Genomic DNA, 26,997 nt, shown 5'->3' with positions numbered 1-26,997 from the left:
TCCTCGAGAGCCTGACGAAGCTGATCTTCGGTATATTGAGGCATTATATATAGAAGAAGACATGTGCAAAAGATGAGCCCATTTGGACGCGAATTGAAAATGTTGTGATAAAAGGAGGTTGGGGGTGGGCATTGGGTTGTGGTGGATTTTCGCGTTTTTGTGGGTGCCAGAAACAGGGGGGTGCCAGGAAGTGGGTATGTTGACTTATGATACAAAATGGACTTATATGGGTACAAGAACAGAACTCAAGGTTCAGTTGGAGAGAGCCAGCGGTATTTCTCAGAAATACCTGACTGGTCTACAAGACTTTACTAAAGTTTGCATTGCTGCGAAGATGAGTTGGATGGCAAACCGAGTTACTAGTCGAGAGGAAGACATCACTTACAGCATGCTCGGCATCTTCAACGTATTCATGACGCCCCAGTATGGCGAAGGGCCCCGCGCATTCCAGCGTCTGCAGGAAACGATACTATCTAGTCAGGCGATGGACGAATCTCTGTTTGCCTGGAGAATGCCCGATGTCAGCCACGGTGAGACAGTCCATGGCACGAATGAAGGTTGGGCACCCGACGAATGGGGTCTCCTTGCCCCATCGCCCAAATGGTTCAAAGATTGTGGAAGCATGACCTGTACCGACGAGCTGCCTTCACGTATCTTCACTTGGACAACGCAAGGCATCGAAGGCAACTTCATCAGGATCATGGATAACCGCAAAACCGTATCGATGGGAGCCCTGACGGGTTTTTGTCTCGGATCAATTGTTTGCTTGCCCTGTGGGATCTTGATGGTTGTTCACGGAATTCGCTACTTGAAGAAAAAGTTCTATGGAGATTACGCCTTTGTGTTGAACTGCTTTGACACAAATGCTAAAGGGGAGACAACGCGAGTCAATATCTTCCTCCGTGTCTTGCAAAAACCAACTGAGCAAAAGATGACGGCATTCGCCCCCCAAATACCCGGTTATCGGCGAGTTCGATGCACCGAACTTGGCACCAAGGAAAAGGCTACTCCTTGCAATTCAAGGCACAAAGCTGTGGTGTACCAGCCAGTGCCACAAATTTCAGATTAGTATCACAGTATTACCGAATTCAGCGGAAAAGATTGAGTCAGAAGTGGGACTTCGGTTTCTCAACTTGGTTTGGTGTCTCATCAGGTTTCCATATGTCCCCTAATACAAAGTGCTCATACACTACTCTACCTGATGTGCCACACTCGGTATGCACCTCTTCGGTACTGCAGCTGCTAGCAAGTGGAGGCACATCAAGCGCTCGATTCTATTGCATTTGATTTCTTTTTCCTTTGGTGAAAGAGAAGATACATGAACGCAGCCACGAGGAGACAGGCTCTGCCTCTCAAATTTCACACGTTGCGATTTGAACTGTCCTCGATCCTCCAAAGTACATACATGTACTCAGACTGAGTGAGTTATGAACGTCTTCGGCGTTTCTGACCTCGACACCTTGCCTTCAACATTACGGGCAAGTCTAGGCCATGCAATCTTTGGTAATGCAACCTCACAAGATCCAGGCGGATGTCTTCAAAGCTGCAGCCGCCTTCTGGACAAGCTATCCTCGTGACATTTTCCTCGTGTTCTTTTTGTTTGTGCTTCCAGAGCCCAGAGGCTGTCTTGTATGATTTCACGCAGTCCATCCTATCACACTGATAGACTGCCTGGCGATGCTGTCTGTCTCGGGTCCGTCAATAATGTGTATGTATCAGGGGGAAGGGAGCTCGAAACTTACGCGTCTTGTTTCGCCAATGGGAACTGCTCTTGTCTGGTCTTTGTACCCAGTTGAGTCGAAGCTCTTGTGCTAGAGGGATCGAAGCTTGAGGAACCGAAAATCCAACGAATGAACTTCTCGTGCTCACGACCAGGCTCGATGACTTCCTATTGAGAGACGTTAGGTCGGTTTCAACGGAAAATGTTGGACCTTGAATTCCAGTCTTACACGAGAAATCGCAACCAGGTAATCTTGGGCATGTTCAAGAGTAACCAAACTCCCCAATATTACAAAATTCTTCGCCACTGACAGCAATGCAAGGAATACCACATTGTTTTCTCCGGAACCTTTCATCGGATCAAACAAATCCCGGCGAAGTCTTCTTTCAGCTTTCGATCTCTCTTTGGCGTATGCTGAGCTTCTCCTCAGAGCGTGGACAGTTTTCCCACAGCCTGACAGCCGATAGAAAACGTCGCCTGTATCCTGGGCGAATGCCACCACAACTAAGAACATTGGAGTATCTCGCAACCTGAATATTGCAGTGTCGCTATCTCTGTTGAAACACTTGAATTTGATCATTTTTCGCTTGACAGCAGGGTCATCTGTGCTGAATGAGGGGCATCCTTCGGCGGGAGGCGGCCACTGCTGGGGATAGTGAGGATCATCCATAGGCGAGAAGGTCTGAGAAGGGATGTGGTCGAATGAAAGACCAGTCCAATAGTAATCGCTACTTTTCGGGTCGAGGCCTGAGGGGCACAGAGAGTCGTTGTGTTGGCCTGGTCCTCCCACTGCACCACTAGTATCTCCAAGTAGAGAGAGTAATTGACTGAAGTCATACTCTTCCGATGTCTGATCTGTGATATTCATAACGTCGCCACCGAAGGTTTCGATGTCAACTGAGTTTTGCTGGTTGCAAGCCGCAATTGGGCTTTTTTCTGATAGCATCTCTAGCCCTTGCGAGGTGAGTAGAGCAGCATCTCGCATCTCCTTCGATGAGCTGCCCTGTCCAGCGATGCTTTGAACGGGCTGAAAACCCAGTGGAAGCGGAGCATCATCATCCTCAAGCCTTGACCGTTTGGCTCTAAGATAATGCGAACCTTGGTCGTCGTCTTGGCCGCTGCGTTTCTCGATGTCATCCGCAGTCCGGAGATGCTCCAGAGGCCACATTTTCGAAGCCAATAGGTCAAAAGTATGTCGGTCCCTTTCATCGGAGATACAGCCCCCCCAGCGCTGTAAGCCGGAGAGCACGTCTGTTTCGGCAATCCGGCCACGTTGGAGTAGAAGGTTCGAGATAACGTAGGAAACTGAAGCGAATGCGACAACCTCAGCAAGAGTATCCGGAACAACCAAATCGAGGACATCTCGGTATGCCAAGATACCTATTTCTCCCATTCTCCTGGGGTTGGTGTAGTTTTTCAACAAAAGCTCCTGGATTTTCGTTGAGTTCTCCTCAAAAGCTACGCCCCTGAGCTGATAGTGTTGTTGTTCTAGGCCTTTTCGTAGATCTCGCAGGCCTGACCACGCCCGCCTGATCTCATTTGTCCGTATTTCTTCTTCGGCACACTTTGCCACGAGTTCTTCGAGATCAAGGTACGTGGTATCGCTGTGAAGTATGCTTTCTTCCGATGTCCCGGAGACGCCTGGGAAAGTTGGGTCGTATCGGATATTCTCCTGAGAATCCCCCACCTTGTTGAGATATGTGAGGCCTGCAAATATACCGTCGACCTCAGCTAGAGCGCGCTGTCTTCTTGCGCTCCCACCGATCGCCATTGCGCTCAGAGTCAAAGGTCCATCTTCGTCGCCGAGCCACTGTCCTAATCGCTCATTGCATAAATGTAGAGCTTCGCGTTTAGAAGCGCTCGCCGCTCCAGTGCCGGGGTTTAGTATCGTCATCTGAAGGATCTGGACAGGACGTGAGGTGCTGCTCAAGGTTGAGAATTGCTCATGGACATAAGGTACTTCCAGCAGTGCCAAATAAGGTCTTTAGTACAGAGTGAGGAAATGGAGTGGACAAATTTGGAAATCCATGCTTACAACAGGTCTCCTCGAAGGCCCTCTATAGCTGGCCGAGGACGAAATGGGCTATTTTTTCCAATTTGTTCCTCAATGATTTGAGGAGTCGCAAGCTCGTGGCCATTGGCTGCAGGGCAGCCACTTAACGCATCATCCAATTCATCTAGCGAATCATCAACGCCCTTTTGACGCTACGTATATTTTGTTTGCGACCTATTAGATCGGTGGACGAGAACTCGGTCCGTTCTTAACGAGGCGCGATGCTGTTCCATTCTATCATTTAGAGATTGATGCACGTCTATCACGCCTTGCCAGCGCTGCCGCAAATATCGATCCACCTTTCTGTCTCCTTCTGCAAGATGTTCATGCCGTCCTCCATTAATTGCGTCAGTGGCTTGTTGGCGTTCTCTCTTAGATGTACGTTCCAAACCTCCAGAAGCAGCTTATTGACATTCAACTTGATGGCGCCGTTATCGATGCACTTTCTCATAATCTCTGGGCTGAAGTCATTGGTGCCATGCAAAGCCATGAGGACTCGGTTGTTGATTTGCTTATTGACATTTGTCAATCGCTGGTAATCAAGTTGAGGGCCCTTGGGGCCGTAGTCTCCGTGAATATTGCCGATGCTGGGTGCCAAGAGATCAATCTCGGCATCGATGAAATCTTCAACCTCTTCAGGGCTCGTGAAAAGAGCTATTCAAGTCAGCGGATGAATTTCATGCTGCACAGGCTCCGAGCCTTACCTTCCAAGTCGCCGGTGTCTGCGATGCCGTCTTCTCCACCGTTGATGCGTCCACTTTCCGCCTCGACAGCAATGCTGTGGTCGTGGCAGACTCTTGTCAAAACCTTGGTCTTGGCGAGATTCTCTTCATGATCGTAATGGCTCATGTCGACCATGATTGAGTCGAATGGCAGCGTTCCCGCGATGTCGCGGATCTGCTGTTCATCTTGGGCGTGGTCGAGGTGCAGGGCAAGTGGGACCTTTGCTGATTTGATGGCTGCGGCGACGGCCCACGGGAGAGTCGGGAGCTGCTTCACCGTAAGAGGGAATAAGAGGATCAGCATAGGCGATTTCTTGGCCTCTGCTGCGCGAACAACGGCAGTGAGATGCTCAATGTTGTAGCTGAAATACAAAACATCAGTACCATCCTCATGATACGTGTCATGGTAGCTGATGACACTTACATGACCACGGAGAGAACTCCATATTTGCCCTCAGTCGCGGCTTGCAGAATCTGTAGACTGCGATTTTGCGACTTGCTTTCCGCCCAGGACGACATTTTGATGGTTACGTGAGGTGAATGATTCACTGAAGCTGAACAGTAATTTAAATATAATCAGAGCGAACGAGTTATTTAGATCAAGCTTTTGACATGCAGACAACGATCACTACTTATCATTAGACCTGGATGAGTTGTGTCGCTGTGAGCTCGGCGGAATGGCCGATGCCCCGCGTTCCATCGCTGAGAACCCCGCGACGAGAGTTTCGGGAGTGGGACTTAGGAGTACGTACCTTGAGACGCCCCTTCGATTTCCGGAAATGCAGTGAGAACACCGCAATTCTCACCTCCGCCATATCAAGACCGAGGATGGGAGCTCAAAGATCTTGAATGCTTCAGGTCCTCTCGAGGGAAACTCTCGCTCTTCTCACTCTTTCGCTGTTCATTTTGCGGTCACACTGCGCTAAGCTAGATGCTGCCCTACAAGAACACCGACAGAAACTGACGCGAGTCGGTTGGATCCCGATCGCTAGCAAGCTGCTGTGCTCTCACGGAACTTCCGTACCGTCAATATTTGACTGCAATCTTTAGGTACATGCAGCAAAGCTTGGTCGACCGACGAGAGAAACCGTTGAATCATGTCCCAGATACTCCTACTTCATCTCAGAATGTCCCGCTCAAATCAGATGACTGCGAGCGCCTACCATCCTCAATGTTGATGCTCGCGCGGTTCAGTTCGGATACGCGGCACACTTCACTTCAGGGCGATTTTAGCGGGCGAAGCCGCCAAGGCCTGAGCTGGCATTCAACTCATCCAACTCCCAGACACTCAACCTCTGAGTGTGTCATTCAACCTTGTGGGGTGGTCGACCAGACAGACTGTATGAGCATGAGGCTCTTGTGAGACGTCTTAGCATTCTCCATCTCTTTATGTTGCATTCTCACAATGATCGAGTGTTCACACACAGTCGCACCTCAGGGCTGAGGCACCGATACCTGTCTAAGCATAGCCGCCGTTGCCTGTGGCCTGTATTGTCCAGGTGATGGACGTAGCTGACCACGAGGAGTTAGCGTAGGCTGATCCTTCTGCACGCTACCCGCACACACCACGCAACCTCCAATCTGAGGTGAAAGTCCTCTGAGGCTCGGTCCGCAGCTTGTCTTCGGGACTAGGAGGAATTGAGGCTGGTGAACGAGCCAGCCTGCCACCGTCAGCAATAATGATGCAGCCTGGTCACGCAGACTCACAGGGGTTCGGTCGCCTTGGTGGCTGCATAAGCAAACAGGCGTCCGGTATGATGACTGCGCTGTCGAGAATTGAAGACAAACAGAATGAGCTTGGAAAGGATCTCATTTTCCCTTAAGCGACAGTGTCCCAGATCGCTTTTCGCAAAAACATCTCCATGTGGTTTTCTCGGTAGATCAGGGTGATGAAGCACAATGTCAGAGTACAAGGACTGGACGCGCGAGACTGAGAACGCGGTCCTCGACGAAGTTGCCGCCGCTCAGAACGACAGCCCCGAGCGCACCGACCCACCTCAGACGTTGCCGCCTGGCCAGCCATCTGAAGACACGCAAGTTGATAGAACCGCGTCGCCCCCACGACCTAGTACTTCATCACATTGGGAGCCCAGACCAGGCTTCGCGCACATCGACGGCGATGTCAATGGACGTGGGTACAATGAGACTTTGGTCGACATCGTGTGTGTGCCGTGTCCCGGAGCCGACCCCGTCGAGACATGGGCCCGCGACCCACTGCCGGAGGGATACTTCGGACGGGCCGCCGATGTGCCGCCGACTACGTTGAAAGAGCTCGCGGGAGCTAGTATTCTGTCACCGACGATCAATCGACATCTTCCCAAGGCGACCCATCTGTGGGTGAGGCAGGGGATCCGGAAGGAGGTTAGCGAGGCTCGCGTGCTTCTCTACCGTCATCGCGAGTTGGTTGAGGGAGTCACCCTTGAACAGCTTGCGGATGATTTGATTGAACAAGTTTGGAACACAAGATACGGCAACGTGAGTGTTTGACGTCTTTTCTTGGTGGGATCCACGGGATAACATAGCTTCAGCAACGGTCTCGTCCGTTATTCTTCATCGCGCATAGTGTTGGCGGCTTAGTCGTCAAGCTGGCTCTTTTGAAAGCAACTAAGAGCGAGTATTTCAAGCCGTTCATGTACAACTGTCATGGAGTTACTTTCTTCGGTAAGTTTGACGTCTTATTTGAAGACATCGGAAAACTTTTAGTCGCTGATGCCGGCATAGCAACTCCGCACAAGGGCTCAAGTTACCTGTCCATGAACAACTTGGAGGACAGTATTCGCCACCTTCTTCGCCTTCAACGACCGCTTCCACGCTCAATCTCCAACGATTTGAGACTAGGTCACAAACCTCTTCTAAAGATGGACGAGGAATTCTCAACAATTGCAAGCGAGCTCAGGATCTGGTCTTTCTATGAGACTATCGACTCTCAGCTTTCAGGCTCTGGGTCTACGAGTAGAGGCTTAGCGAAGGAGGTTCGATTCGGCGCCCCCATTGCATCCATAAAGTCATCATTACTTGGCGTTAGGCAGGAACGGGTCTTCTCGTTGGACAGCGAACATGCCAATTGCGCCTCTTTTGGTGAGGGGAACACAGAAACGATGAACACCTACCTACATGAACTCTCTGTAGCGGTTCAAAAAGCTACGGAACTGAGCTCCCAGTACATTCACACTCCGCTGAACCTCAAGAGACATGTCAAGGTCGAGATAATTGGCTTCTATGAAGACCCAGATGCAGACATGGAGTCCGCCATTCGTCTTTACTTCACGAAGCTCCATCTCCAAGAGTTTCTGGACAAAGGTCCCGAACGATGCTTGGAAGAACGGTTGAGAAGAAGCACACTCCGGCCTCGGTCTGACCCCAACCCGCCTCATCCAAGCCAGACAGACTCACAACACAGTTCTCATGGCCTGGGAATCATGGCTGGTTTCCAAGAGCTGGGGCAAAAGATATGGCGAGCTGGCTCAGACACCGGGAGTCGGCCCAAGAGCTCCGACTCCGAAAGTCAGGGCTCGCCTGGCATCGTCGTCACTCGTCCATCCATGGCTGGAGGATCCAATTCGATGCCTGTGGATGCCCTACGTCGAATGCAAAGCCTCAAGGTCCCAGCCTTGTCTCCGCCGGGGTTCAATCGGCCATCCAGTCGAGGTAGCAACGCCGACAGCACGAGGTCAGATCCAACAGAACTTGAGCTGTCGCCGAAGACGCCAGATCCCGAGCCTTTTGCATCAACAGGTGTAGAGAAGAGCTATTCAGAGCCATTTTCCAGACGACAAGACCGGTACTCGAGGGCTTCTGCCTTGGAGGATCTGACGGCTGGGTTTTCAAGACCTGACCCGACCGGTAGAAAGTTTATGTGGATTCACACTCCATTCACCAATCCCTCTTGGGTCAAGGTAAGATCGGGACCGCAATTCCTCACTCGGCCGAGCTAAATACCGCAATACAGGATGTTTTCAGTGTCCTAGCCAACCCTAATGACCCAAGTTTCGTGAAACTCTTCAACCATGATAACTGGGCATCGAAGCATGTCATCGGAAGACACTCTCAATCGCAAGCATCGTTCGTGAAACCGGCCTGCAACATCATTCCCCTCAACTCAGGTGAGCTTTCAAATGGAATGAGCCTGGTGTAACGTAAGCTGATTATGTCAAAAGTTCCCTCACCTCATCCGTCCCCCAACCTTTCTGGCCGTGTCAGTCCAGCCGGGCCTTCGTCAGCGTATCTGTACATGTACCTTCCATTCCTTCACTTCGATACATATATCGACATAGTCCGCCGACGCAACTTCATCAAGCAGCGCATGCAGCATGGCAGGTCTCGTCCGGTTCCGCGAGATATCGCCCAACTGGACTCCGCGGAGCTTCGAATGATCTGGGAGTATATAGGATATGACCCGCCACTCAATCACCGCCGGACTCTTGATCAATTTGCATACCCCTCCTTAAGAGACACGTGGGCTCGCGACGACGATCAGATGCTTTATAAGCTTACCAAAGATCGCGCGTCCACTGGAGTTGACTTGGAACAGCTGGGACTTCAGAGACGACAAACCACAGGATCGACATGGAGCCCGATGAACAAGCTCACGCCTTCGAGCACGGGACTGCTAGAGGATGAGGTTGATACAGATGATGAGAACCAGGATCTCGATGAGGTTATCAAGGATGGCAAGGTTCTCATGGTCGATGAGCTTTGGCTGTGGGCTATTGATACGAGTGGGTTCTCCCAGTTCGGTTCGATTGAAAGAATTCAGAACTGATAAATGCCTTAGAAACCTTAACCACATTCTTCAACAGAAGGGAATCAAAGCCAAAAGAGGGCCCCCTATTCCAGCAGGCAGACCTCAGGAACAGCGTATACAATGAGCTCAATGGAGATCTCACGGGCCGTTGTGAGAATGCACTGGATCTTGCAGCATTCATCGTACTTCATGCAATCACTGTTCTGCTCGATCGGGCTTCTCATCCTGACCTCGAAATCTTCAGAATATTTGAAGAAGCAATCAGCATGCTCGTCGGTCACCTCCAGCATCCTTCTGATTTTCCAAGCGCTGAGACTAACGGGTATAGACCGAGCGCATGACTTCTTCCCTGAAGCACTTCCGCATGCAGACATTCAAAGACGTTGGCTTCGAATCTGACTCGGATAGCAATCGGCCGGAGTCCATCAAGAAGCGCCATAAGCGTGAGCTCGAAGAAGCCGAGCGGGAGAACCGCTAAAACACGTCGGCACTGATGGAACTTCGCGATCTGGAGGATGAACTCAAGTCCCTCGAAAGGCTGTTCGAGACCCAGGACGGTGTCGTCCGAAATATGAAGGTGATCTTTGAGGGAGAAGACCTTAGAAATATCACAAAGAACGGACAGATGTACCTCGAAGAAGCTTTGGCCAAACTTGATGAGTACAAGAGCCAGACCCTAGAGATGCTGAAGAGAGTCGACACGACGAGGAATGACGTGAGTGATTGACATTTCAACCTGCAATGCTGAATCTTAACTGTTGGCTAACACATCACAGTACGAAAAACTCTTGGAGATGGTCCAGCGTAAGGCCCAAGTGGATGAAGTCCGTTGGTCGCGCCTTCAGACGGAGCTAGCCTCTTCGCAGAATCTCTCGGTCATGATTTTCACCACATTTACCGTCATCTTCCTTCCGTTGTCCTTCTTTACGAGCTTATTCGGCATGAACACGGTCGAATGGGACGCTCAACTTCCAACTATTGGCTTTATCGGTGCCGTTTCGCTGCCCCTGTCCGTGTTCATCATTGCAGCGGCGCTCATCGCCGCATTCAGTAGTCGTTTACAAGGATTTGTTCGGACGGGATACAAGGGTGGTAAGAAAGTCGTTGTGCTTGTGGCATCCAGCATCAAGAAGATTGTACCACAAAAAAAGAGGGAGAAGAGACGCATCAACAAGGTGGAACGGGAAGAGAGAAGAACAAGGAGGAAAGATGGTGGCTATGACTTTTGGGAGAATGTTAGGAGGGAACGGGCGAGCGAGTATCGGATTCCGGAAGTTAATCGCAACAAGACGAAGGCATGATACCAGGGAGTGATTGGGGACATTTGCTCGAAAAATGTCATTCGTTAGAATTATCTACAAGAATGTCTACGAGTGTAGAATTTTGTTGCGCCCATAAGTTTGACACCATCATACTTCACGAGTCCACCGGTCATTGCAATGGGCATCCCAGCGACGGAGTTCCAACTTTGGGCACACAGTAACCCTGGGTCACCGTCCCACCCGTGAATGTACTGGCAGCACTCTTCTTCGATACTCCATACGTCGCCTTGTTCGTCGGCGGAGCGGGGACAGTGAACGAAATGCACTGCGAATTGAGATCGCCGCATTTGTTCTCTGCAAGCAGGCACGGTGGGAGACAGGCACACGGGATATTGCCTTGCAGGTTATTTCCACAGGAAACCTGGACATTTAGCCACGGTATCCCGCCCAAGGGGCATCTCAAATTAGGATTGGCGTCGCAAGCTTGAGGCGTCACCTTCTTTCCAATGTTGCCCTGCCCCGCCGGGAGTCCGTTAGGAGTCTCCGGGTCGTAGTCAACAGTGAACTCGATCGCCGCCTTAAGTGTGGACAGCGGGACGGGAGTGGCCTTGGGCGGCGCTTTTGGGACCGCGCCGTTGCGGGCCGTATACCCTGTCGAGCCTTCAACGCACATGGTGTTATCTTCGAAGGCTGCGCGGGCAACATCTCGCCAGAGAGCAGTCATGTTATTGACATTATCGAGAGTGTAGTACAAACGACAGTCAGCCGCAGAGTAACGGAACTGGAGCGGAGTCGAGACGTCGTCCGCGCGAAGCTGATCTCGAAGGTTGAAGGCCGCATAACTGACGTACATGCCCGACTCACGAACATCCGGTAGTCTGGCCGCAGCAGTCGCGTCTTTATCCCGTGCAAAGGCGAAGTCGGCATCGAGGAAGTCGCCCGAATAGATGCGGGCTCCACGAGTGCCGCCCGCCGCTTGCATTGGGCCGGGCTTGGGGGCACCGCCTACAGCGATGGTGCGGGCTTTGCCTTGAGTGGTAGCGATCTCGAGGAAGAGAGCGCAAGCGGATGAACAGGCACCATCGGTGAGCTACGAGATGTGTTAGCCCAGACGTTTTGTAATATCACGAACCAAACGGTTTTGGGTGGAAGGTGTCTTGACTTACAATAACGATGTTTTCAGGGTCGAATGGCGGCGACTGACCAACATCTTTGTTGTCAATGTAGCGGGTCATCAGCCAACCATCAAAAGCGGCTTGGTGGAAGTACGGATTGGACAGATCGTAGCGTTCCTTGTGTTTATGTTAGCTGAGAGCTTTCCATGATACTTGTGCATTCTCTTGTCATTGAGACAACGTATCACCAAGCTGAATTCGTCGTCATTGTATCTCCGCGGGCCTTCATACTCCTGCCATGAGGTAAAGTTCTCGTTGGTCTCTGCGTTCAAGCGAGACGTGATAACCCACTCATCTGCCACCAGCTCGACCTTTGTTTTGAACTCTGTCGAGTTGCTCGTCGGAAGTCCCTCCCAGTAGTTCGTTGTCGCAGTGCCCAGAACATTTGCCATGTCAAAGCTGCGTCTCCGGCTTCCGGCGAAGGGGTCGATGCCAGGGAACAAATCCCGTAGCAAGAGAAGTGCAAGGCCAGTTGTGCCACCATAGTTGTTCGTGAGATCAATCACCAGTTTAGAAAGGCTTCTGTTCTGGGCACCCTCGAGAAAGGTGTCGACAGCCAAGCTGAAGTTGCCAATGTCCCATCCGTATTGGTCAAAGTGCGGAATACTGAGCACGGCGGTAGAGATGTCCTCGTAGAAGTATCCGGTCACGACACCACCGTTTCCAGTCGCGTCCAAGTTATTCTGCACGACATCCGGGTTAGGCGGGAATGCTCCCTGACTCTCGTTATAGAAGCTTCGGCGTTGTTGCTGCGGCACTGGGTTGAGGGTGCCGCTTAACGGTTCACCGCCTCCAAAAGCTGGCGGAAGCGGAACTTCACTATAGGATGCTGGCAACAATCCGAGAACGAAGTAGTTGTAGAAGTCACCGCCGGTTGTCAGAGGACCAGTGAAATCTGGGTTGTTGTAAATTGCAACCCAGTAGGTCTCTTCCACAGCGACTTCGTTCAGATTAGGATCTTCGTAGGTGAAATTCAGCGAGTCCCCTGGGTAGAAGGTGCCGCTTCCGGCAAAAATGTTCAACGCCCCTATGATATCCTGTACAGGATTGCCCATAATCTGGTTCCAGTCGGCGTGGGGTTCAAGCATGCCGACTGAGTTCAGAGCAGCGTAGCGAGTTAGGAAGTCGACAATGGGTTCGTCGTTAATGTGAGAGATGGCGGAAATCTTGGTTCCATTGTCTCGATAATCGCGGACCTGAGCTTGAGTTCAAAGTTAGTAATACTTACACAAGATTCCGGGCCAGAGCCACTCACATTCAAAGTACACCTTCGGGGTTTCCTTGCCATCGATTGATGCAGTGACGAGTGACCAGGGGCTGGAAAAGGAGAAGGCCGAGAGAATTCCAGCAGCAAGATCCACATGAGCATCATGAACTGAGTAGACCAAAAGCTGTAGGTCGGCCTCAAACTGGTACTGGTTCTTATAGACACCTGAGGTTACGTTCGCCTTCAAATATTCCAACCCTTGGTTAAGGTCAAACGCGGGTTGTTGATAACCTTCGGGAGGGTTCTTGAGGTATGCCAATGTACTTTGAAACTGCATAGTCGTGTTGTAATATTCGATAAAGCGAAGTGCCACGGCATCGTTGAAAGGAACGCTAGTCAAGCAAAGATATACGTCCGAGGCATAGAAGATCCGATATCCTGCGTTTTGATCAACACCAAGGAGAAATCAACTCTGCATAAACGATACTTACCATCATTGACAGCCTCAATAATCTCGCCACATATCGATTGTGGTGGAACAGGCTCATCCTGTCGTCGTGGCAAACTCTTCGGAGCCTCGGACGGGCGAGCAACCACGGCACTTAAGCAGTGGCTCAGCAGCAATAAAGGGACTTTGAACAGCATTTTGACTTGATTTCAACCAAACGGTGGTAGATTTGACTTGCAAAAAGCTCTTTAACACAAAATTCAACAATGGCGAGCGATGGCTGCAATCCTCTTATTAATCAGGTTCCATCAGTGAGGCAAAAAGCAAAGGTCTGCACCTGCGGGCGCCATTTCCCATCTAAGATTAGACATTCGGCCCCCATGACCCTGCTAGGCAATCGTAAATCCAGAGCCTGGGGACCAGACTGCTGGGCTGCATCGAGGCTGCATATAGTGCGGCCCGATGTAACCATTGCTTCTTCGAATGTGGAATACCAGACGTAGAGCCCGTCATCGACCAGTTCTCCAAGGCTACGCGAGACTAGGCAACACCATTCCCAACTTGAGGCATGCAACAGCCATGAAGTCACAACTATTTCACCAGTGCACATCGACGAGGCCAGGTATTCTCCTATCTACATCAAATTATGTGTAAGTCGCTTCAGAGAACTTCGAAGTACACCGTCAACCCTCTGTATCTGAAAATGAGCTCACGATGCGTCAATGTCGATAGAAAAGAATAGCTCCAAGGGATGTGCCAACGGCTTGTGGCTGCGGCCCGTCGTTGTAGCATGAGTGGGACCTGCTTCTAGGGCTGGGCTGCTTATCACGCGATAAGTTCAGTCAATAAGACATGTGGCTTGTCTGGGTCCCGTAGGATTCACGGCTGAGATGTAAGTCAGCACTTAAGCATATTGGTTTGATTAGTTTGGTAAGTAAGGGAAGATGATTTTGCGTGAGATTCCAGCAACTCGGTGAGGCGCAGCCCCTGCAGCTGCATGAGTAGCTTGATTTTCCCCTCTACAGCCCCGGTAGTATCAACACACTCGATTTTACGAACCGCCAGAAACGGTAAGATTGTACGCCTGCTGGTAAGGCCCTGCTAGGCAACCGTCAAATCTCTGCACCCGTTTTTTTGGTGACACAAGGCGCTTGCAGACCCGGAAGTGGGTGTGATGAAGTCGATGGTTCTGCTCACCACGTGCATCTTCGAGCACGGCGATTTTCTAGAGGTGGAACTAATTGAGTTTCTTGAACGGGTGGCCTTTTCGCGACTCACGCTGATCCGATATTTCTTTCCCGTTGAGGAGCCCTATCCGTAGCGTCCGGTGGCACGGTGAACGAAAGAAACTTAACCAACGTTTCTTGAATGTCGGAAGCCTGCCGGCTCCGTTGAAGATTTGAACTCTGCTGCTCTGCTGGGGCCAAGATACAGCCGTTGCGCCGTTTCGACCCTGAGCCTTTCAATACTAGTACCGAAACGGAGACCCTAAAACATGGACGCCGTTGAAGCAGAAGAAGTGCACCATCCCGCGGTGAGGGAACTGTTCGAGAGCAGGTCAGAAATGCACCCCGCATTGAGCGAGTCGCACGAACCGGGCGCGGATATCTGGCAGCCACTGTGGGACTGGGTGTTCATGAACGACATCTTTCAATGCTGGCAACGGGATGACAACAAGTGGATGCTGCGCTGTGTTGGTAGACCAGGGTCAGGCAAGGTGCGTACAAGTTGTTTCTTGTTTTACGTTTTCCCTGGCATTTTCCTTTGCATCTCCTTCCTTTGTTTTGCAGGTCGCAGTTTGCAGTTTGCATGAAGGTCATGGGCCTCCAGATCGTCCCAAGGGTTGTTCGGATGCCAAGACGCTGGTTGGTGATGCATCACACTGATAGAATTCATGCGCTGATTACCTACTTGCTTACTTACAACTCGTGCCATTTCAGACGACCTTGTCCGCGCTGGCGACCAAGAGGTTGAGAGAACAGTACCATGGGGAGAGGGAAGCCGTCGCCTCAGTTTTTGTGCGGACGGACGTGGCCTCGGGCGGTACCGCCTTTGTGGAAGACGTTCTGACGAGCATATTCCACCAACTGTGCGTCAACCACACACAGGTCGACGAGGACGAAGCGTACGTCGCAAAGTATCGACTTTACCTCGACGCTAGGAAGCACGGTCATCGCGACATCTTCCGGATTAAGCTTATGCGAGAGGCGTTGCAGTCGCGACTTGGCATGCTCGATCGCGCGTTCCTTGTCGTCGACGACTTTGACAGGTGTAGTCCGGCTGTTGACCTGTTTCTCGAGAACGAGCTGGCCATCTTGGCGAACGACTCAAGGCTCAAGGTACTCATCACCTCCCGCGTCTCATGTCTCAAGACGATACCTACTTGGCAATATTGCGACTCTTGCGATGACGAGACGTCGAAGTTCCTCCATGTCTACTGGCGATGTGAGAGCTGTAAGAAGGGAAAGGTGAAACTGGATTCATACATTCTCTGCCAAGAATGCAGAGACAATGAGAAGACATGCACCAACTGGTAAGTTTGCCATGGCCGTGCCAAACTAAACACTCTCTTTGCATACTTCACCCATTATCGTGTTGCTTTCTCACTTCATGAAATGAACTTTCTGCTATTACGGGAAGACATGCGGCTCCTCTCGAACCAAGTTGAAGTTGAGACTATCGAGTGGAATAAGGCTAACATCCGAGGCGAATGCGAAGCGGAGACGCCGCAGACTTCGTCCAACCTTTTGATCATATTGAGCTTCAAGTCCATTCCGCCATGGAACCGGTCTCACGATTCATCAATTGGGACCTGGAGACAGAGCACGGGGACCTTGGCCTGGGCAGCCGCAGCAACAACAGCAGGGAGAACAAGCCCGACGAGCTACCACCACTATCCGCGTTTGGCAGACGGCTGGTCGACCCCCGAAACCATGAGGTCTTTGCCGACTTGCGACATCAAATTGAAAGTCAGGCCAGCGGTAACATCAGTCTCGCTCGTCTGCGACTGGATGACCTCCACCGAACCCAATCTCTCGACGCCGTTGCCGTTCAGGCAGATAAACTGCCTGCGAATGTCGTCTCCTTCTTCGACGCTGGCATTCGACGCATCGAGGAGCAGCCGCCTGCGCAGCGAGACCTCGGCTTGAAGGCGATTGCCGCCGTCGCGCATTATGATTTTTCGCAAGATGGTGTAGCGTATGAGATCGTAGAGAAAGTCCTTCATCGAGCTGCCAAGGCCTCCGCTCGAGCTTCCGCCAAGAGAGCAAATTCAACTCCGACGGTATCATCGTCAGTGAAGTCTCACAAGAATTCTACGGCACCCAAGAGGCCAGAAACAACGACATGGGTTCATGTGCCTCATCGCAGCCTCGAAGAGATGCTGCATGCCACGCGTGGGTTCCTGGAGTTCGGCAATCAGGAACATCGACCATTACGGGCCTATTGTCAGGCCTTCCACACGTACGCGCAGGAGAACTACAATGAGTCGCTCGTATGGGCGCACGCGCAGCTCGATTTTGAAGGGGAGGGCTTGGCGGAGTTCGGCAACAAAGGGATGAGGCGCTCGCGGACGGGCGTCGCGCATTTTGTGGAGAAGAGGGACCAAGCGATGACGCCGGGGCCTTTTCATCAGGAACCACCACCAATCTGGACTAATAGACAGATGGGCGAAGGAGGATGGGGGCCCAGTCTTGTTGGTGGTGGTGGCTCGGGTGCGAGCCGTGGTAACGCTCCCGATGCTACCGTTACTGCCGCCGCCGCTTCTGACGGCTCGGGAGCGCATGGGGAGGCCCCGTTACGATCTGCTGCGGCTATGGCTGCTGCTAAGCGGAAAATGGTCAAGGCCTCCGACTTTGAACGGGACCAGAGCTTCAAAATGGCAAGGAGAGGCACGAGCTGGGCCTGATTCAGACACAGATACGTTCGACGTTTACCTTAATCGATGTTTGGTGTGACTCCATACGGGGACTGGGGTTTCGCTTCGGCAGTGACATACCGCTAAGGTTGGTCCATGTTACCTGAATAGGGTAGCGAAGAGAAACACACTGGGAGGCTTGGAGGGAGACAACGTTTGACGTATGGATACCTGTCGGACGGGGACGGCAAAATTCGAATACAGCGCCTAGAAGAGAGAAAAGCTCGAGCACGTGTCAGGTTCGTTCAATCGAGAGTGAAAGCCACTGACTGGTGGTGGACCGCGGGGAAAGACAAGTGAGAGATTGCGAGAGACGGACGAGAAAGAAAATTGATGTCTTGTTTGAGGACTCGGCTTGGCTGACAGGGCGTTAAAGGCTCGCCTTAGAGCTGGCATCGTCCTTGTTGATTCCCTGTCTTGGTAGACGATCCTTCGAAATCGAAGACCCAACCGTCTGTCCGTTCCCAGAGACGTCATCCAGCTACCCCCCTGCAACATGCCAGTTTGAGCAAGTTGAGCGGTGCAACTTCGTTCCGAAACCAGCCCTACCTGCGATTCCTGTGGGTGCCTTGGTGTGGTCCATTTCTGTCGGCCCAGGATCTTTCCGTAAGAGCGCTTGGGTATTCCTCTCCGAAAAATCTGATGTGCCTGTGTGTAAGTGTGTGGATGGTGTGTCGCGATGTGTGTACCTACGTCGTGGAAGAGTATGTGCGGTGCTCTTCTCCTCTACCCACCTAAAAGAGTTGCAAGTCCACGTGCGCCAAGCAACAAACAGGTTTCAAGATCATGTATCGAAACAAACTCCTCGAGAGTATAATAGTTCGTCCCGGTCGCTCCAACCATGTCACTGTAGCTCTCGAATCTCATGCCAAGTTGACCTGTTTCGTTTTAACCCGCCTACTTCAATTCGCTTCCCCTGTCTATCGTTCACCTCTTTTTCTTCGTGTAAATTATTGGGTATTTAACACACCTTTTCCGATACTGAAGGATATTTCTCTGCACAAACTTGAGCTCGGTGGTACACAAACAAAAAACGTCAAGATGCAGCTCACAACAATTCTCGCGACCGCCGCGGTGATGCTCGCCGGCTTCTCGGCAGCGGCCCCACTCGAACGCCGGGCCTTCAGTGCCGAACTCCCGATCAGCCCGGAGCAGATCAAAGTTGTGGAGGAAGAGGCGCGAGGATCGCTCCCCAACTCTGCACCACCGCCCAAGTTGGAGCCGAGCAGTTTGACAGCTTTCCAGCTCATTCAGTTCAATGAACAATTCGAGGTCGCCTTCTTCTCATCCATGCTGGAAAACGTCACCAATGGAGGACCTGGCTGGGAAACAACCGAGAAAGATAAGATGGTCGACGCGCTTAAGGTTGTTGTTGCTGTAAGTTTCTCTTACCTTTGGTCAGCGAAGAAGCAAAAGAAGGTTGTCATCGGGATTCGCGGAACTGGCACTGACAGCTATGACAGCAAGAAAAGCTCCATGCGCTCGACGCTAAGGGTGTCTTGGACCACTTCAAGGCTTTTTCACCTCCGCCTTGCAAGTATCAGTTCCCGACAAACGACTTGAAATCAGCCGTGGCCCTCGCCGAAACCTTTACCTCTGTGGTGCTCGGCACTCTGCAAGATGCGAACCAGCTGCTGGCAAAGAATGGCGACGCCGGACCCGTCCGAGCCGTTAGTGCCGTCATCGGCCAAGAGGGCGAGCAAAATGGATTCTATCGCAGCATTCTCTCGCGCCCGCCATCGTCGCAGCCTTTCCTTACGACCTCTATCGCGCCATTTGCCTTCTCTGCGCTGCAGTCTTTCGTTGTCAAAGACTCTTGCCCGTTCAAGATGAACCAGATCGACATCCCCGTCTTTGCGCCACTGAACGTTATGCAGATGGCAGGAGGAGAAATTGAGGCTAAGAACCAGATGCTCAACTTCGAAGTCGACTTGCGGGAGATCGTCACGGCAGGCCGTTTCCTCGGCAAGGACAAGGCACCTTTGTTCGTGACCTACCTGAGTGGACTCAACGTTCCCCTGAGCGTCCCAGTCATGAACCCACAATGGGACGGCGCGAGGATCGCCTTCCAGGCCGAATTTCCCTTCGATAAGAACAGCATGTTTGGCCTGTCTATTGCTGCACTTACGTACGAGGGCAAGTTCACCAACCCTGACGACATTCCCAAGGCAACCCTGGCAGGTCCCGGATTGATCCAAGTCAACAAATAAAGGGTCGCAGCCTGTAGAGTTGTAATTGTACAAATGGTGTGGCATGTTGGCGAGCGTTGTGTAGAAGATCTGGAAGATATCCCAAGCCAAGGCGTTTTTTGGCGTTCAAATAATACAGCATAGACTAGCAATTTACTTTCAAGCGTTCATATCTCGGGTTCACATCCTAAACCACTCGCCATGACTACCTTACCTTACATGTGCTCCAGTCTCTCCATCCATCATCTTGGAAAGATGAATGTGAATTCGCTCTTCACTCAGGGTCATATCTTGGACGCGGCGTCGCCTAGGAATATGATGCTGGAACAATGAATTGCTTTTAATGGCAATTCAAGGACTACGAGGTTGCTTGACGGTCCATCACGTCAAATGGCTACTAATCCGTCAAATCTGCACCCCTCAATCCTAATCTGGCTTGGTCGCGTCATGACGAGAGAGCCCCTACTTGTGAAATCCACTATCGGGCTCCTTTAATGGCCGTACCTACTTCTTCTCGGCTTCTTCAGATAAGTCCGGGAACTCTCGTACAGTAGCCGATGACGCTAGTATGAGGCGTTGGAGAACATCAGACGATGAGCCCCTTGCCGAGCACAGAATGGTCTTCCGACCTCTCGACAACAGAGGGGAATATCGCCGGCCCGATTGGGAAATCTTTCACATCTCTCTAGGTCACTTCTCACTGGCAACTAATACGAGCAATTTCAATTCCATACCGAGCGACTATTCCGTGTGGACAATGGTGTTGGACATTCCTGGATGCCATCTTGCTCATACTTCTCGTCGCCAGGGTCGACTATGTGCATGTGGTATACTATGCAGTAGATCAGTCCGAGGCAAACATGGTCTCGACGATCCATTAAACACTCATTAAGATCGCCATAAATCTGTGTGTGCGACCAACGGTCAACGAGAAACAAAACGCGAGAGCGATTCCCTGTCGTGCCCCCCATTCCGGCCACGGGGCCGTGTGCCTGTGCACAGAGGAGGGTCTGGTACACGCTCCGTCTCAGACCACCACCAATACTTCGGATTCAAGGGTTGCCCTTTTGACAGTTCGGACGTTTGCCTAAGTGTTGCAGTAGATGCAGTGCCACGACACAGGATAGCCCGGCACGGCCGACTAATAAGCTCACCAGGGGTTCGGTACACAATGTTCCCGAACGGGAAAATCTGACTTACGGGCTACTCGAATACCCTAGAAGTCTAGATCTGTGACGAAAAGACCAGAATTTGCGAATCGGACTGAATGATTGACGGCAAGTCTCCCGACGCAGGTATGTCGGGTGATCAGTTGGCAGTTACTACTGTCGGTGTCCATTCCGTCACTATCCGGGGCTGCTCCCAGTCTGCCGGTGTGCTCAGCCCAACTATCTGTCACGGAATGCGAGGAAGAGGAATTGGAATGATTGGTCATCGGGTGATACATCAGCTGGAAATCGAGGGCGAAGGGGGGAAGAATCGATTCGATCGCTGTAAGAAAACGGAAGGCGGGGGTGGTCGAGCTTGGCCTCGGGTAGATGGCAGGCTTCAGAGACATGTGTCCCTTACTCAGTTGCCGAATCCCGGGACCAATGATTGAATGCTCCTCAATGGCCAAGATGCCGAATGTCTAACTCGGACTCAATTCGTATCTAAAGGGTGTCCTGTGGAAGCTTCGATCAACCAACGGACCAAGGAACGGCGATTCGTAACTGACCCTTGGGCCGAGTCATTCCTCCCGGAACTCCATGTCGGGGCGTTAATTCGCAACGGCGTTCAAATCTGCTTTGGCAGTAAGCTTATTTGCGCCCGACTGGGGCACTTACAATGACTAAGGAACTCTCATCGTCTTTTTCCCGCGGTCTAGGCCGGCGGATCACGGATTGTTTCCGACAAGTCAGGGGTACGGCTGAGCCAGGAGTTGGTCATAGTTTCTGACTTGGTTTCGGCAGAGGCTCCAGTCCCGTCAGTGTTCCACAGGTTAAGTAGTGGATGGAAGAAATAGCATTAACTAGTACTCGAACCTAAGTATCTACCATTTTTATGATTTTTCTCCCTGTTGAATTCCAACGATTTGTAGCTGTCCTTGAGTTTCTAGAGTAATTAAAGTAGGTAGTTTCTTGAATGAAAGAATGTTGCGTCTAAACAAAGGTGAGTTCTTGGCCCACAGCATTTAACAAGAACTGAGCTGAAGTCAATTAACTTTCAATGCTTGCATTTCTCGCCTTTTCTGTGTAAAGAACTATGCATGAGTTCTGAAGTTTACATCAAAAATTTTACTCGCCAATGGATGATATGTGCTGGTGATACATACTTCACCGGCCGCGGGCATGGGGTAGGTCTTGTGGGTTACTGAATCGGCCGTTATTTGCTGGTAAGTCCATCGCTCTCTGTTTGTCACTAATAGTGACATGGCATGACTTGGCTGAAAGCGATATTGATTTCGATTACTTTGCCTTGTTATAGCTATGTCAGTATGCTATCACCACGTCCATGACGCAGCTACGGATTGGGCTTCGCTGGTTTTGTATTTGCTTGCGTGGATCCGATAGAACGCTACATCTCTTTTAGCCCGCGTAATATAGATGTGAGATTAAAGAGTACTACGGGTATTGTAATCCAGAGAATCATTTTATAATACGGCATCGAACCTCCAAATTATGTCTGGTTGTTCAAGGATTAATTTCTTCCTTGGTTGATCATAGACCTAGGTACTACAGCGAGACAAGGCGTTTTCAATTGCATCCGCTATGTTAAATCGGTTCTTAATCGTCAAAGTAAAGCTGAAGCTAGATTTAAGATCAAAAGTATGCTTGCAGATTCTTGCAAGGCATCGTATGATATTGGCCCCTAAGCTCCGTTTCTCGACGGCTTCAAATACCACGTTGTCAGATCAAAACTGCGCTGAAGTGGAACATAGTATTTGCAGAGAAAAAGACTATAGATTTTTTATGTCGGTATGCGTATTGAATCATGTCTCGAGTTCTTATTTAATGACAATTATCATCGAATCCATTGATCTACCATGATCATCCGCAGAGCATGAAAACCTGGGATGACTGCAACGGTAAAAGAAATGGCATCGAACTTTGTCGAAACAAGCCCCGCGCGATGAAAATTTCTGAGTTCACACATCTAATTTCTGAAATCCACAGATATTATTTATCGTTGAGGTTGAAATTTGCCTTCAAAGTAGGACTTACAGGTGAAGCAAACGGATAATGGTGTGATCTCGATGCAATGTGTTCAGAGACGGCAACGATGCATCCATAACGGCCTTTGACCTCGTACATGAGAACAATAAATCATGTTAGATGCCGTCAGGCGAGAACATCCTACTTGTGGGCTACCGAGTTGTGGAGAGAACGGCCAACGACTAAGAACATGTCGTGTCAGAGTTTCATACTGGATATTATACCACCTTGTTGCTTTAGATTCATCATGTCAAAGCGTGGCATGGGCTGGATCTGCTTTGCATTAATAAATGTCCCCCAGAAGAAAGCGGTACAGGTATTATCGAAAAGGCTTCAGGGGTTTTCTGCTTTAGTTCACTCTTCAAACCAAAATGATCTGTGTCCATCCTCGATCACTCTCATGGGCTGAAAGAATAGCGTCTATGACATCTTGGTTTTCTTTACCATGAGATCTTCCTCCCCAAAGGTACATCCATCCGATCTTACGATACGTGTTTTTGGACGCGCCAACTTTCTCCAGGATGAGACAAGTAACGCCATTTGTATCACCAGACTGGTCCCTTTCAAGATCCTCCCAATTGACTTCCTGATTTCTTAAGGGCAGTAGTGATGTGTGACCGCTCTTTTTCAGATTGTCCTCAACTGCATCAAGGTAAGGCCATGTCGTAAATGGAGGGAAGGCCTTGTCTTTAGAGCCGAAATGGATGAGCCCATCGTTTGTAAGTGGGTATTCTCGCTCATAAGTTGCATCATACACCTTCGCTCGCAGTGTTATGCTACCACCGATTGCATTGACCAAGTCGTTTCCCGCACTTGTCGTTGTCACACTTGCGTCCATTACCTCTTCTAGAAAGTGATATCCGTGAGCAGGGTGTGTTGGCTGTACTGGCCCATCAACAGATGCCCATGACCAGGATGGAGCTCTGTATTTGCTCATGATCCTCGGCTGTGGCATCAATGTATACCAATCTAGCTGATGTAGAAGACGTGAGCGCCACAAGCCAGCAAGATAGGTGTCACCTGTAACTTCCTGGAAGAGCTTGGCAATGCCCCCTAGGGCGTAAAGCTTGTCCTCTTTGACGCTGAATTCGCACTTGGAGTAAGTAGCGACGATATCAATCCAAAGATCCAAAGTATCGAATGGCATGAGGCCTTCAACTTTGGTCTCATCGTCATTTCTTTGTGGTGGAAGGAGGCGTTTTATGCTTTTCGAGGATTCATGAAGTGGAATTCCTCGTGGAAATCCCTCGCATTTGTGTTCCTCTAAGCATTCCCACATAACTTGACTTCTTGTGAAGTAGATTTGTCGCGGTGATAAGAACCGCTCCTGGAACACCCATCCCCTGGTGTGCAGAGCACCATACAGGAGGTGGCGATCCCAATATCCTTTATCAAACATGTAGAACTCCCCGGGTTCTTGGAAAGCGAGGTTTGACTTGACGATGCCCGGCCGGATGTTCTTTGTGACACGAGATCGGAACAATCCGCCAGCAGGGCTACTCGAAGCAGATGCTGCAACGTTGCACGCTGCATTACTGTATACTTCTCTCATCGTGAGCGCTTCCTTCTCCCAGTCATTCCTGGAGTCTTGTATGATGCATAAACAATCTATCCAGACATACCGGATGCCAAGATGATGTGCAACTACAACCAAGTCCTGGAATGTTTGCGGTAGTTGCACAATGGGACTTCCACGACCCAGTAAATCCAGGTTGTGTGATGACAAAACCAACTTTTGAGGTTCGGTACCCCACCGGTAACTCAAGGTCATATACTGAGGCCGCGGTTGATAGCGCTTGAGTTTTGAATTCTCTGACCTTACAACAAGTCTCCAGGTTGTCTCCCCCCTGGAACCTATGTCGACCAGGCGAGTTGGCAGCCATTTGGCGGCCGAGGTAGGCAGCCGCTTGCATTAATCATGGCCATGGAAACACTCCGAAAACCAGGAATGAGCTAAGTCAAGAGTTCCTGTGGAGCCAGTGCTTTCGTCAATCTTGTCGAACGAGAAAAGATCTTCGTATTCTCTCTCTGTCGGTAATGTTAGCAGTTGCTGTGCATTTTACTTGGAGTGTTGGATTGGGCATCGATATGTTGAGTAGTCGAACATACCAGATGAAGGAATCAGCCTGAATCGTAATTCTGTACTACGTTCGCTATGGGTCTGCGTGGGATCTCGGTACATGACTATCACTCTGATCTGGTGGAGAATATCATTACCCTCATAATATTCCTTGTCGACTCTGAACGACAATGGCCGCCATAATTGGGGATCTAAGGACTCCCACCCTATCCTGTGCAGCTCACTTAAGTTCCATAATTTTGAGCAGATGAAGCAGTCTCGTAATACTGCCTTTCGAAAGGCGTCGAGAGTTTGGTCTGGTGGCGTGATCCAAGGACTAGAGGTGGAGTGGCTCGATGTTGGCTGAACTACCTGCTTGCAAATAGAGCATAGAAACGTCGTGTCCGTAGACATGTTCGAGTCACAGTCAAGTGTACGTTCCGTTAGCGGATATGTCATGAAGTAATAGCCCATGTTCTTCAAAGGCATACTGGAATTAATTTGGTTATCGTCAGGCTGCAAACCAACGTGAGGTAGAACTTGGCCCCGCTTCCAAGGCCAATCCGCCACATGACTGGATCTCACTCATCTACCCGCATTAGATCTCGCAGGCGCTCATTCAGGTCAAGGCTAAATACACATGCGAGCTCGAGATACCTTACGGAGTAGCTTACCTTGAGAGCCGATCCCGCGAAGGCACCTCGACTGAGGCGCGCGACAGTAAGTACAAGATATGAGGTTTAATCAATCTCGCTGACAGAGAACATCCTCCGACATTGTCTACTCTTCAACAACTTGGCAGGACAAGTTGAGTAATAAATTGCGCGACTTTGAGTCTCTCCGGACCAATATAATTGCCACGGAAAATAGAGAGCAACGCTCCGCGACTGCTGACATACAAGCCATATGTTATTTGCAAAAATGAATATAGAGTATTTGAGCTGATTGATAAAATGATTGTGGAGTTCCATATGCCGGCCACGTGGGGCCAGCTCTGGACAAGGTCGGCCCTGGCAGCGGTGCGCGCGGGCTGCGAGACACCCCCCTTAATACGGCCCAGCCATTCGGCACTCTCGTCCGAACGGGGCACTAGCATAGCGGGAGACAAAACCATGTCAATCTGTCAACGTCTACGGAGTACTTGTAACAAATCCCAGCGGCTGAGCGTTTTGGCGGTGTTCCGGTAGGTGGCCTTTGTTGGTTCGGCTCAATCGCTCTTGGTTGCTGCAGTGTCCGCGTCACTCACGCCAGACTCTTGAATGGCGCATCAGGGGCGACAGCTCTGCTTTTTCTACTCAGCGGCTGAGTGAGCACGTGTTTTGAACAGCAAGACACATCACTGGCATTGGAACGCGTCGGCCGGTGTTCCAAATCCAGAGGAATGTTCGAGAGTCGGTTAAGATTACGAAAGCTTGGAGCATTCTCCAGGCCTAGAAACTCAGACTTGCGTGCTGGAAAAAGATTTCTGGGCCAGTTGCCTGTGAACTGCGGACGGCGGCTTGCGCGGGTCCGCTTCAGGAGAGTTTAGACTTTAGACTCATCGGACAATCGCTAGGATCAAGACCTCAGCTTAGGCCCCATTAGGTATTCGGATCCACGCGAAAGGTCCCTAGTTTCTTGCCTCCTAGAAGAGCAAAGATGTCATCTCGGGCTGTCCGTTTTCGAGCTGGCAGGGCTGTCGGCCTGACTCTCAGCCCTGGAACCCCTGAAGCGCATGAATCATCAATCGCGGCTGTGGCGGACCACTGTCGCGGGTTCTGCCGAGTCCTTGATATTTTTGGCGCATCGTCGCTGGAGGCGTTGTTGCTTTCTTCAAGTTTTAGACAATGACTTCTTCGACAGAATTTATTGTTGTAGAAATGTATCGTAAAGGTGGCTATTTCTTGGGGTCTTATACCGCCCATCAAGATCTTGCATGTCTCAGTTTGCGTGTTCGAAATTTCCCTTGAATACCACGGCCTCTTGGAGAGGACTCGGCGTGCCCTGTGGGGGCGCGTTCTCGACGAACGGCATTGCCCCGGTCGGTGCAACCGGCCGGCAACAGGCCTGTTGTTTGACGTTCAGGAATTTAGAAGCCAGGCTAAGTGGGCTGGACTTGGTCTCCATCTTGGGGTTGTATCCACATCCACACGGGAGAGCTTTAAAGATGTCATTCCCTACGGTATCCTTCGTGACATTAACCTTGCATTTCTCGTTCGAGGTGTCTTGTGGACATTGTCGATTACCGCAGATGCCTTCATAGGCAATCGCTCACGTGCACGTGCATACCGCTTCAACCATTGGGAGGCCAGCCCTCTAGACGGCTCAC

General features: G+C 50.8%; 10 protein-coding genes across 10 annotated transcripts; 5 read left to right on the top strand and 5 right to left on the bottom strand.

The window, feature by feature from the left end:
• Positions 1–334: 334 nt before the first annotated feature.
• CTAM01_14630 (uncharacterized protein) lies at positions 335–1,069 on the top strand (the record flags this gene model as incomplete). Its single annotated transcript, XM_060530629.1, has 1 exon — positions 335–1,069. The coding sequence occupies one exon, from the start codon at positions 335–337 to the stop codon at positions 1,067–1,069; it is 735 nt and encodes a 244-aa protein (XP_060374824.1).
• A 669-nt stretch (positions 1,070–1,738) lies between these two features.
• CTAM01_14629 (uncharacterized protein) lies at positions 1,739–3,614 on the bottom strand (the record flags this gene model as incomplete). The annotated part of the gene is made up of 2 exons (XM_060530628.1): positions 1,739–1,888; positions 1,950–3,614. The coding sequence occupies 2 exons, from the start codon at positions 3,612–3,614 to the stop codon at positions 1,739–1,741; spliced, it is 1,815 nt and encodes a 604-aa protein (XP_060374823.1).
• A 421-nt stretch (positions 3,615–4,035) lies between these two features.
• Positions 4,036–5,014, bottom strand: CTAM01_14628 (fructose-bisphosphate aldolase class-II; the record flags this gene model as incomplete). The annotated part of the gene is made up of 3 exons (XM_060530627.1): positions 4,036–4,427; positions 4,478–4,857; positions 4,920–5,014. The coding sequence occupies 3 exons, from the start codon at positions 5,012–5,014 to the stop codon at positions 4,036–4,038; spliced, it is 867 nt and encodes a 288-aa protein (XP_060374822.1).
• A 1,160-nt stretch (positions 5,015–6,174) lies between these two features.
• On the top strand, positions 6,175–9,717 carry CTAM01_14627 (uncharacterized protein; the record flags this gene model as incomplete). Its single annotated transcript, XM_060530626.1, has 8 exons — positions 6,175–6,247; positions 6,402–6,970; positions 7,024–7,156; positions 7,217–8,391; positions 8,445–8,598; positions 8,653–9,213; positions 9,270–9,511; positions 9,568–9,717. The coding sequence occupies 8 exons, from the start codon at positions 6,175–6,177 to the stop codon at positions 9,715–9,717; spliced, it is 3,057 nt and encodes a 1,018-aa protein (XP_060374821.1).
• A 15-nt stretch (positions 9,718–9,732) lies between these two features.
• Positions 9,733–10,540, top strand: CTAM01_14626 (uncharacterized protein; the record flags this gene model as incomplete). The annotated part of the gene is made up of 2 exons (XM_060530625.1): positions 9,733–9,954; positions 10,016–10,540. 2 exons carry the CDS (start codon positions 9,733–9,735, stop codon positions 10,538–10,540), a joined length of 747 nt encoding a protein of 248 aa, XP_060374820.1.
• Positions 10,541–10,670: 130 nt separating this feature from the next.
• Positions 10,671–13,528, bottom strand: CTAM01_14625 (peptidase S41 family protein; the record flags this gene model as incomplete). The annotated part of the gene is made up of 5 exons (XM_060530624.1): positions 10,671–11,591; positions 11,668–11,793; positions 11,865–12,877; positions 12,932–13,321; positions 13,375–13,528. The coding sequence occupies 5 exons, from the start codon at positions 13,526–13,528 to the stop codon at positions 10,671–10,673; spliced, it is 2,604 nt and encodes an 867-aa protein (XP_060374819.1).
• Positions 13,529–13,629: 101 nt separating this feature from the next.
• CTAM01_14624 (uncharacterized protein) lies at positions 13,630–13,941 on the bottom strand (the record flags this gene model as incomplete). The annotated part of the gene is made up of 1 exon (XM_060530623.1): positions 13,630–13,941. One exon carries the CDS (start codon positions 13,939–13,941, stop codon positions 13,630–13,632), a length of 312 nt encoding a protein of 103 aa, XP_060374818.1.
• An 885-nt stretch (positions 13,942–14,826) lies between these two features.
• Positions 14,827–17,238, top strand: CTAM01_14623 (uncharacterized protein; the record flags this gene model as incomplete). The annotated part of the gene is made up of 3 exons (XM_060530622.1): positions 14,827–15,048; positions 15,272–15,864; positions 16,050–17,238. 3 exons carry the CDS (start codon positions 14,827–14,829, stop codon positions 17,236–17,238), a joined length of 2,004 nt encoding a protein of 667 aa, XP_060374817.1.
• Positions 17,239–18,288: 1,050 nt separating this feature from the next.
• Positions 18,289–19,457, top strand: CTAM01_14622 (late sexual development protein; the record flags this gene model as incomplete). Its single annotated transcript, XM_060530621.1, has 2 exons — positions 18,289–18,624; positions 18,711–19,457. 2 exons carry the CDS (start codon positions 18,289–18,291, stop codon positions 19,455–19,457), a joined length of 1,083 nt encoding a protein of 360 aa, XP_060374816.1.
• Positions 19,458–22,991: 3,534 nt separating this feature from the next.
• Positions 22,992–24,401, bottom strand: CTAM01_14621 (uncharacterized protein; the record flags this gene model as incomplete). The annotated part of the gene is made up of 2 exons (XM_060530620.1): positions 22,992–24,210; positions 24,253–24,401. 2 exons carry the CDS (start codon positions 24,399–24,401, stop codon positions 22,992–22,994), a joined length of 1,368 nt encoding a protein of 455 aa, XP_060374815.1.
• Between the last annotated feature and the right edge of the window lie 2,596 nt (positions 24,402–26,997).

This window comes from Colletotrichum tamarilloi (assembly GCF_030869305.1).
Source record: "Colletotrichum tamarilloi strain Tom-12 chromosome Unknown Scaffold_128.1, whole genome shotgun sequence".
In the NCBI taxonomy this organism is placed as follows: Eukaryota; Fungi; Ascomycota; class Sordariomycetes; order Glomerellales; family Glomerellaceae; genus Colletotrichum; species Colletotrichum tamarilloi.
This window is presented reverse-complemented; position numbering and strand designations above follow the sequence as displayed.